General features: G+C 34.2%; 3 protein-coding genes across 4 annotated transcripts in view; 2 read left to right on the forward strand and 1 right to left on the reverse strand.

The window, feature by feature from the left end:
- The window catches only part of LOC9317586 (beta-glucuronosyltransferase GlcAT14C), a 30,106-nt gene extending 28,619 nt beyond the window's left edge, over nucleotides 1–1,487 (forward strand). Inside the window, exons 2-4 of the mRNA XM_021027515.1 lie at nucleotides 470–545; nucleotides 657–772; nucleotides 869–1,487. Coding sequence (XP_020883174.1) covers nucleotides 470–545; nucleotides 657–772; nucleotides 869–1,326 — 650 coding nt within the window. The 3' untranslated portion in view covers nucleotides 1,327–1,487. The remainder of the gene's footprint in view (nucleotides 1–469; nucleotides 546–656; nucleotides 773–868) is intronic.
- A 1,229-nt stretch (nucleotides 1,488–2,716) lies between these two features.
- On the forward strand, nucleotides 2,717–4,724 carry LOC9315753 (dof zinc finger protein DOF2.4). The gene is made up of 2 exons (XM_002879640.2): nucleotides 2,717–3,115; nucleotides 3,448–4,724. Exons 1-2 carry the CDS (start codon nucleotides 3,065–3,067, stop codon nucleotides 4,375–4,377), a joined length of 981 nt encoding a protein of 326 aa, XP_002879686.1. The 5' UTR covers nucleotides 2,717–3,064; the 3' UTR covers nucleotides 4,378–4,724.
- A 3,648-nt stretch (nucleotides 4,725–8,372) lies between these two features.
- LOC9315754 (60S ribosomal protein L36-2) lies at nucleotides 8,373–9,394 on the reverse strand. 2 transcript variants are annotated; one of them, XM_002881474.2, is made up of 4 exons: nucleotides 9,330–9,394; nucleotides 9,120–9,226; nucleotides 8,661–8,860; nucleotides 8,373–8,565 (listed from the first exon to the last, which is right to left on the reverse strand). In XM_002881474.2, the coding sequence occupies exons 2-4, from the start codon at nucleotides 9,219–9,221 to the stop codon at nucleotides 8,529–8,531; spliced, it is 339 nt and encodes a 112-aa protein (XP_002881520.1). In that variant the 5' UTR covers nucleotides 9,222–9,226; nucleotides 9,330–9,394; the 3' UTR covers nucleotides 8,373–8,528. The 2 variants fall into 2 exon arrangements, with proteins under 2 accessions (XP_002881520.1, XP_020885837.1); XM_021030178.1 differs by having other exon boundaries at nucleotides 9,120–9,229; nucleotides 9,332–9,388.
- Nucleotides 9,395–10,644: the final 1,250 nt, after the last annotated feature.

Genomic DNA, 10,644 nt, shown 5'->3' on the forward strand with positions numbered 1-10,644 from the left:
CTATGTTTATTTGTATATGCAACAAAAGCTTTATGTACTTAATTGGCTCATGTGTATTTGGTATTATTGGTTCTTCTATTCTTATATTTGGTCTGGTTGGTTCTCTTGTAGACGATATGGAATTGAATTAGCAATCAAGAAAATCTTAATGCTTTTGATTGTCCCCTTTACCTGATTTAAACTCAAACTTCATTTCTTTTGTTTGAATGCTTACTACTCAAATCTCTTCCCATATGTTTGATGTGTCCTTCAATGGAATCCGATCAGAGCAAGGATTTTAAGTAGGATTCAAGGATTTAGGATTATTGACTTGTACAATAATTGGGAAGAGATATGATGTCTGATTGCTTCTGTGTATTGAATTTGGCTAGCCTCTGAACACTGGACTTGAATGTACATCATAAGAAGGTGTTTAAATTTTGGTTTTTATTTACAGTTCAGTGATCTTATTGTACTTTTTCGGTTTCAGATATTTTGCATATTTTCTCATACTTGCCACGCTACCTGAACTTTATCGAGCACACAAGCAACATCGGTTGGAAAGAGTGAGGGAGCTAATATTATGTATACCTACCTTGAATGTTCTCTGTTTTACAAGTAGAAACAGATCATTGGAGTCGCTTCTTGTGTAACAGCTGTAACTGTATATTTTGTAGGAACCAAAGAGCAAGGCCTATCATTATTGATCCTGGCTTTTACCATTTGAAAAAATCTGGTGTCTTTTGGGCTAAAGAACGGAGATCTTTGCCTGCTTCATTCAAACTTTTCATGGGTAAAAAACACTCAATCTCTCATTTCATGTTCACTCTTATCCTAAGCTTATGATTGCCTCTTCTTCTTCATTTTGTGGATGAATCTCTTCTAATAGGTTCAACCAGCGTTGCTTTAACAAGACCGTTCCTCGAGTTTTGCATTTGGGGATGGGACAATCTCCCAAGAACGCTATTGATGTACTATAGCAACTTCCTCTTGTCAACCGAAGGCTATTTTCAGACAGTTGTGTGCAACAATAAAGATTATCAGAACACAACGGTTAACCATGACCTGCATTACACAAACTGGGATCCGCTTCAACAGCGCACCCTGAATGTAACAGTTGAGAATTTCCGCGATATGGTCCAAAGCGGCGCTCCATTTGCAAGGGAGTTCCGAGAGGATGATCTCGTACTCGATAAGATTGACACCGAGCTGCTAGGTCAAACCGATAGTGGATCGGAGTTGAAGACTCCGGAGATTGTTAAGCCAACGGTTAGTTGGAAGAGGCTTGAGAAGCTCATGGTTAGGCTTCTTGATCATGAGAATTTCAGGGCTAAGCAATGTAAATAAGTTATGTGTTGTCTAACTCTTGATTATTGATTTTATTCTTCCAATCGTTAATTTTCGTGAATAGTTTATTTGGCCTTTGAATATCTTTGTTCTCGTTCGTCTAAAGAGTTCTACATAAACACTATGTTTTGTTCCAAAATGTCATCTTAAAATTTTGTTTATCCTAATGTGATGTACTCATGATACTCGTATCCTTATGTTTTGTATTCCATTTTTTTTTCCCTTAAATTTGGGCAAAGCCTACTACTTTGATCCATATATATCCAAAACTGATCAGATCTATCGAAATCTAAACTAAAAGGTAAAAATCAAACCACCATCGATAATCAAATGACCAAATATGCTTTGCCGTTTTTGGTTTACTAGATTGATGAAATCTATCGAAATGTGTGGAGAATGTTTGCGTGGTAGGTAAAACTTACAAAAGAAACCTCGGAAAATGGACCCAAAGGCCCAAACCTCAACGAGTTAGAGGGACACGCGGTTCGAGGGAGCGTGAGGATCAATCACATCTACGAGAAGATATTGCCATGCAGAGCAAAAAAGCAGAGAGTGAGAGAGGGAACATGATGGACCGGTCGCGATGCTTCGGCTGTCGTCCAACGACCAAAGCACCCACTTTTTCTATTTTCAAATAGTATCTTCTTTTTTTTTAGCTTTCAAATTATTATAAATCATTATATGATCAACGATCCTATTATAATCATTATGCTAACACATCGGAATTCGGTCTACATAACACCTTTGTCTCCTAAATTCACTCCATATATTCTACTCGGATCAATCTACACAGAAATCAACTATGTAATCACTGTTAACCAGATAAAATTCGATTTTTTAAGTTGAATCTACATATACAATAACAGTATAACACATTGTGGTCATTATTTTAAGGGACAAGGGTTAGCTTTACATTAGGACTTCATCCAATTCGATTACGTCGTTATCTTTGAACAAAACAATCATATGTTTCTTTGTCATCTTGTATTCATAACAACAATTGTTATGAGCATCCAAAGCGAGACTTAAGTTTATTAAATTGTTAAAAGAGTATATATAATACTGTCAAAAACAATTTTTACATAAATAATTTATTATATTGGTTTTTTTATAATGATTCATGATAGAGATGAAACTAAATTCGTGTATGAAAATATGTATTTAAAATACTAAAAAAAAATATTTGTGAAACAACAGTAAAGTTGTACAACAACATAAATAATTAAGAAACGGATGTACTAAGCTGAGTGTTTGTTGATTTGATCTATAAATCTCGGTCTAAATGTGTGAACCTATGAAGCGCACAAGATAAAACCTTATGTACTAAGAAAATATACATGTATATATATGAAACTAGTGATAAGAAATTTAAACCCTAACTAAAGCAAGAAAACAAAAAGAATCATGTCAGTCCCACCCCATATGGAACACAAACCCTAATAATTACATAGATGACAATTATCTTCTTATAATATATCTCCATACAAAATTATTGTATACACACATACATATATATATATGGACATAGATATATATATAAAGGTCCATCCACTTTAAATTTTAGCCATCTTCATTCTCACACTCGCCCTCTCTCTCCTTTCATTCTCATTCTCTCTCGGCTTTGTTTTCTCTTTGATCTGATTCCTCTATTCTATTTATCCATCAACCACCACGCAAAAAGAAAAAGAAAAATCTTTACTTTAAGAATTTTGAAGAATAAAATCAAAAGAGAATAACCATGGTTTTCTCCTCCATCCAAGCTTATCTTGATTCATCTAACTGGCAACAGGTTAGTGCTTTACTATTCCATATATACACTTCACACACAAACATTCTTCTTGGTTAGCAATTACATGTTCTAAATTTGTAATCAAACTCAAAAAGAGAAATCTTAATTCAAAGCAAGAAAAACAGGTGGCACAAAAAAAAAAACTTCTTCCTTTGCAATTAGCATGATCCAATTTTTGAATCAAATTCAAAAAGAGTACTAATAATAATTCAAAGCAAGAAAAAGAAAAGACACAAAAAGTTCTTCTTGCTTAACATGTTCTTGAATATTCTTGTTTAATTTCAATAATTCCTGATCCTTTTTTTTTTTTTTTTTTGTAACTTTATATATAGGCTCCTCCAAGCAATTATAATCAGGACGGCGTAGGAGCCCCAGAAACCGGAGGTCATGTTCTTCGTCCTCAGCTGCAGCCACAACAGCAGCCGAATCCTAATGGGAGCGTAGGTGGAGGTGGAAGCGGCGGTGGCTCGATCCGAGCAGGATCAATGGTGGACAGAGCAAGACAAGCAAACGTAGCCTTGCCAGAAGCAGCACTGAAATGTCCAAGATGTGAATCCACCAACACCAAGTTCTGCTACTTCAACAACTACAGCCTCACTCAGCCACGCCACTTCTGCAAGACCTGCCGGAGATACTGGACACGTGGCGGTGCCCTCCGCAACGTCCCTGTTGGTGGTGGCTGCCGGAGAAACAGGCGTACTAAAAGCAGCAGCAACAACAACAATAACAGCACTGCGACAAGCAACAACACCAGCTTCTCCTCCGGGAATGCATCCACCATCAGCTCGATTCTCTCCTCCCACTACGGAGGAAACCAAGAGAGTATCTTAAGCCAGATTTTGTCTCCAGCGAGGCTAATGAATCCTACTTACAATCATCTCGGCGATCTCACAAATAATACAAAAACAGACAACAACATGAGTTTGTTGAACTATGGAGGATTGAGTCAAGACTTGAGGTCAATCCACATGGGAGCTTCTGGTGGCTCGCTTATGAGCTGTGTTGATGAATGGAGATCAGCATCTCATCATCAGCAGCCGAGTTTGGGCGGTGGAAACTTGGAAGATTCTTCTAATCCTAATCCATCCTCAAATGGGTTTTACCCTTTTGAGTCGCCGAGGATAACTTCAACTTCAATCTCTTCTGCTTTGGCATCGCAGTTTTCTTCGGTTAAAGTTGAAGATAATCCTTACAAATGGGTTAATGTCAATGGTAATTGCTCTTCGTGGACTGATCTTTCTGCTTTCGGCTCTTCTCGTTGAGTTCAACCACACAACAAAAAGGAAACTTGAGGGTATACTTTGGTGGAAAAAAACTAGTTACTAGTTATTAGGTTAATTTTGTCTTATTTTGCGTTTTGGTTTAGTTAATGTTGTTTACTACTTTCCTCGTTCTCAATCTATGGACTATGGTTCTAGTTCTAGGTAGCTTAAGTTCTTGGATGTTTTTGAGACTGTTCCTTTGTTATTTTTGTCAACACTGTCCTTTTTGTTATCTTTCGATCGAGTTTGATCATTACTATCAAATTGAACTTAATGTATTAGATAGATCTATCTATCGATCTTAATTAAAATTCTGATATGTTGGACGAGTTGATTTAATTTCTATATATATATTATTTGGTTTTATCCTAACTAATATATTTAATTTGTAAATCACACTGTTTGAACCAAAAGAACACTAATTTTGGTCAAATAGTTTCTTAGTAGTTCGCTCTCCTCTTCACTGATCGACTTTGAATAAATGATATAACTGAAAGGGGAAACAGATGTCTCTTTTGTTTGCTTTAAGGAATATTGTTTAATTCTTGAGATTAAAGATTTGAATATAATGGAGGAACAAAAGAGATGTGAATAGTAACAACAACAACAAAAAAAAAAAAAAAAAAAAAAACAATTGATTGTTGTGGGTTGGGTTGAATTGACGACACCAAATCGAAAGTAAGGAATCTTAGGTTTAATAATTTCATATTTTATTCTCTGTCCAAAGTAAAAATAGTTTCTTGCGCATAATTAGTTGGTTGATTTTTAGAACAAAATAAAATTATCATCGAGATTTACTTGTGTGAAAACACTTCGATTTTTTTATTTTTTTATTTATTTGATTTGTGTATCTTGATTTACCGCAATCTTTTTGTGTTTATAACGATTAACTTTAGCGGATTATTTGAAGATGCTCTACTTGCGTGTTAAAAAGCAGTGTTAGTGGGTTTTTTTTTAATACTAACATTTTTGTCAATCACATTTTTTAATTACGCAGATGATAAATTAATCGTACGTAAGATGACGGCCGGATTTTCTTTACATGTGACTACGAAACATTAAGAAGGACAGAAGCAGAGAATCAATGTCGGGACGAGAATTTAATCTTAAATTTGTCAGTTTGAACGCGCCTTGGGACGCGTGTACACAACTCACTAGGCGACAAATTTGCTTTTTTGTCAGTTTGTGTGGGCCACGTCATCTATAAGTCTTAGAAAAACTCTAATTCTCAAGTCTCTACTGATTTGGTCATTATTAGAGTTTCTTCCAATGTTCCACTTACTCTTTACATTTTTCCTTTCCTTTCACCAATTCTGCGTACAAAATAATTGAGTAAATTTGGAATTTTATGGGAATTGATTGATTACTTATAAAGTTTAAGATTCAAAAAAAAGAAAGTGAATAATACTATATAACTATTGATTTTGATAGTCCTTAGCGGAACGTCCTTCATCATCTCTCTTTCGAAAAGGATAATTCAAAAACGAATAGGCAGAAAGATATATTATATACACATTATGATTTTTTGGGTCCTAAAAAAGGAGAGATTGGTTCATAGTGAAAGAAAGGAATCTAAATTAGATGATTGTGTTCTGCTTTTGCAAGTACCAAGGCTGCTCACCAATATGGAATAAAGCACATTCAAACCTATTAAAGCTAAGCCACATAGTATAAACCTGCCCAATCTCCCGTAATTTAGCTACATTGTTGTAAAAAATAAAATATTTTACTAACTAAACATAATCATCAACATTATATTACAAATTGTTGAATTTCACCCAGTTATATTTGTATAGTATACTACAGTATCGTATTCATATCATAATCGACGAATCAAAGTTTTAACCGTTCATTTGAAGTTTGAAGTGAACAGATATATTGATACACTGGTTACTCGAATTCGATCATGTCACTCGAACCTATAGGTTCAAACCATCAAACTACACGTAAGTGGATCAGACATAAGAATCTGTTCATGTACAAAAAAAAAAAAAAAAAAAAAAATTGAGTACTAGACTACACATTGATATATAGTTTTGTTTGGCGAGACTGTTTTGGTTCATGTACCTTGAGATATTTTACCGGCCTTTCGTAATCTCAAATCCTTTTTTCTTATATTTACTTCTAAATCAAAACATTAGCTATCCTAAAAACGTTTTATCTCTACTCGCCAATTAATGATTTGAAGTGATAACAGCTATAGGCATAAATCAAGATAGGCTTCTGTATATGAGACCCAACATAAGCATAGTAGGCTCAGAAATCCAAGTTAAATCTTGTCCCCTGATCGTGTATGTATTTCTGTGCATAAATATATTGTATTATATGGAGGCTCATCCTTGTATGAAATTATGCGAAGGTCTAAGCATATATAGACGACGACCAGCATATTTGTGTACTACTTGGACAGCAGCTTTCACTTTTACAGCAGCATGTGTTTTCACTTACTTCCCTAGCTAGGACTATAAATAAAGAAACATATAATTTCATATTTCTTTTTTTCACTTATACAATCACATATTAAGCACATTTGTCGAAATTTCTAGATGGTAATAACTAATAAGGGACACATTTTATAAGCATATGTTTAAAATTTCTTGATGGTTAACGTACAGGTTTTCTAATCACGCTCTCGCTTAACTGTTATTCAATCTTAACACTTGCTAATTTGCACTAGATCCCGAAGGGTCTTCCCATCTAGCTAGGGTACAATACACTGTCCCGTCGATTTTGGCCAAAGTAATAAACTAATCGGTCAGCGCTGCTGCGCTGGTCTAGACAACCCACTGATGCAAGTATAATTTTAATAAACAGAAATTAAAGGAAGAAAACAGCGATGATAAATTGGTGTCTAGAACTAGAAGTTCCTAAATCTCCGATTAAAACATCATATACTTAGAAATGTTATTAACAATCAATGTTTTTATGATGTTTACAGAAAAAATATAGTTGCATTCACAAACAATTACAGTTCTTTGTTTGTGGTTAACCGTAGTTTGGCCTGTAGTAAAAATCATTCACTAGAATTGACTAGCTTTTTCTTAAACAACAAAAATATATATTTTCAGACCAAAGGTTAATTAGACTAAACTTTTTTCCGAACTAAACTTGCTAATATTAAGGGGTGTAAATGGTACCCATAGAGATCATAATATTGAAATTTGAGATTCCATAATTACATGTAGCTGCGGTTTGTAGTGGAGTTATTTATTTTGGTGTTGTAGATAAGGATATTATGGCGGCTTGGACAAGAACATCTGTAATATGCAAATGCCACAAGTTTCCAATAGATATTCTATGGTTTAAATTGGAACATAGACTTTTCTTTTTGTATACGCAACAAAAAAATTATAGACCTTTTAATCTTTAGAAACCAAAATTTTTTAAATTGAATTGGATTAGTTACATATTCACATTTAGCCAAATTGTAATCATATTATTTGGTATTAGTTTGAAAGCATAATCGATTCTCTAAAAGTTTCGCATCAATCCAAGTTGTAATCACGTATAATCGAAATACACTTAGATATGTATGTGAAGATATACAAAAGGAGCTGTATATAGTCTCTATCATCTTTTAGATGTTGGAAATTGATCGATGTAAATATAAGGATCATACATGTGGATAAAGTGGTGAAGGGATTATAATCTCTTAATAGTATTGCCTTGTCACGTTTCTTCCTCACGTTGTCATCAACCACACACGTTCTTCATTTTTAAACCAAAGATTCCTTATTAGCCATACACTTTATGAAAAGTACACAAGCGTACGTACATCTGTATTTATATAACCGTGCATGCATAATGTACAACTAACATCCTCCACAAGCAGTTGAGAAACGTTGGAGACAACTTTGTGCGCATAGTTAAATGTGGTATTTGTTTACTTCATCCGTTGTGGCAAATTTATTAGAGGCCCAAAAGTGAAGATATTTCGATAGCTTGTTGCTATTGGGCCTGCTTTTATAATGGGTATTTTCTAAACGAACAAAGCATTGGCAAAAAAGTAATGAGTTTAAGCTTCGTCAAAACAAGATTAATCCACATCCCTAACCAAACACAACACATAGAAGCTTGTTGGGCATACAGAAGCCAAAATTTGAGTTCCAAAAGAAACAAATATCCCATAACACACAAGCCTAATAAGATGTTTACTTCTTCTTCTCAGCAGCACCACCACCACCAGACCTGCAAGTAGTCAAGATATGAAATGTTTTTGAAAAGAATATGTATGCAAATTGAAACTCATGTGAAGCTAAAAACGAATGACAACAAAAAAATACCTTATCTTGCGGAGAACACCAGACATCTCCTCTCTCTTCCTTTTAGCTCTCTTGTGAGTACCCAACTTCCTCTTAGCAACCTTAAGAGCACGCTTGTCTTTCCCAACCTTGAGAAGCTCAGTGATTCTCTTCTCATAAGGAGCCAATCCAGCTACTTCCTTGATCACGTTTCTGATGAATATGGTCCTCTTGCTCGTTTTCTAAACAAAAATGTCAAAACAAAACTCTTTAAGAAATGAATCCGACCATTTTTCAGCTCAAAACTCAACATTTCCAATTAAAGTAATGTATCAACATCATAAACAATACTAACTAAAATGTCAATATTTCAGTAATTGATATGCACATTTCTAAGTTTATCTCCTTAAATACAATAAATCAAGCTCAAAACATAGACCAACAAAAGCGTAATCTTATAAAGCAATAAACTTGGTAATCAGAGGGGAAAAAGAGTGATACCCCTTTACGAGAATTGGGACGAGGAGCTAGCTCGCGTCTGGTGACGACGTGGCCTTTGTTCAATCCAACGAACAAACCGGTCTTCACCGCTGGAGTTGTCATTTTTTTACCTGCAATAACTCAAACGATTCACAGATACTAAGTTAAGAAATCGATTTTGAAATCTAAAACAATGTAGCGAAGAAGAGAGAGTTTGATCAGATTTTACATACCTGCAATGGAGAAGCAGCCGCTGCAAAACGACGATCTTTGGAAAAAAGGAAATTTATATATGCAGCGACAAAAGACAAAACCCTAACATACATACTAATTAATTGGGCCTATTTGCTAAAAAAATAATTTAATGGGCTCAATATATTGATCCAATTGAAACTTAATATATTTATATCTGATACAGGCCCAAATCTATCTCGTTTAATTTCACTCTTTCTCAGCTTCTCGTTTAAATGGGCTAAGCAAAGATTTTGTTTGGATAGTGCTTTTTGGGTTAAGTAATTTGGAATCGATTCTTTCTCAACAAATATGTCTAGCTGAAGCGAATTTTAGCGACGTTTTTGTTATTGTTTTGGTGATAAGTTAGCATGACATGAAATAGACACGATACGTAGTTAAGTAACTGACAAAAGACAACTTTGGTTATATGCAAAATCAAACTCAATTTGGTTAGGATCTAATATTACAAACGATATCTTCTGCGGCAGACGGGCTACTGACATTCGATCTCGTATAGGAATTTGCAAAATTTTACTTATTTGTTGCATTTCTATGCAATGTGTTGACTTAAACCACTGATTTTGGTGTCGCAAAATAATTCTTTGGTCTTCCATGAAAAACCAAGTTTTGGTATAATTTATTGAAGAATGTGTGTAGCAAAACTCCATCCCAATATTCTTCTATGTATGTATGAAATATACTCTCTTTATTCCCTCATACGTAATCTTGAGAGAAAGGATAAAACGAGTTCTATAAAACAATTGAAGAAAACAACTCTAAAAGATATCTACTCGACTACTAACAAGTAACAAGTATCACCAATATTAATATTTGAATCAGCTGATCATTGACCCATGCTTGCGTATTCGGTTTGTTGCTTTCTCCTTTGAACGATCAACGATGAACTTCATCTGTCAATAACTCAATGCTATGATCTGAAAATATATATATATTTTAGTCTAGAATTTAATGGAAAACTGTTTTAAAGAAGAATATGTGTTAGTGTGAAATTACTAGTCTGAGTTAGATTTGCTATAAGTTATTGTCATGATAATCTAATAAATTTAATCTATTTTTTGGTGAATGAGAAAACCATAACGTTTCATTCAAGCTGCAATCAAAATAATAATAAATGGTCAATTAATTAACAAATTAGGAGACAGGTCAACAAAACCGAAAGCTACATAAAAGAAAGAGAGTAACATAGACGAAACGAACATAACGGCAACAAAAGAAAGAAATAAAAATATTGAGAAAAAAGAAAAAGATTTTGAAGATCCATAAGAAAAGGAGAAGCGAGGATCCACCTTAG

The sequence above is a fragment of the Arabidopsis lyrata genome, assembly GCF_000004255.2.
Source record: "Arabidopsis lyrata subsp. lyrata unplaced genomic scaffold ARALYscaffold_4, whole genome shotgun sequence".
NCBI lineage: Eukaryota > Viridiplantae > Streptophyta > Magnoliopsida > Brassicales > Brassicaceae > Arabidopsis > Arabidopsis lyrata.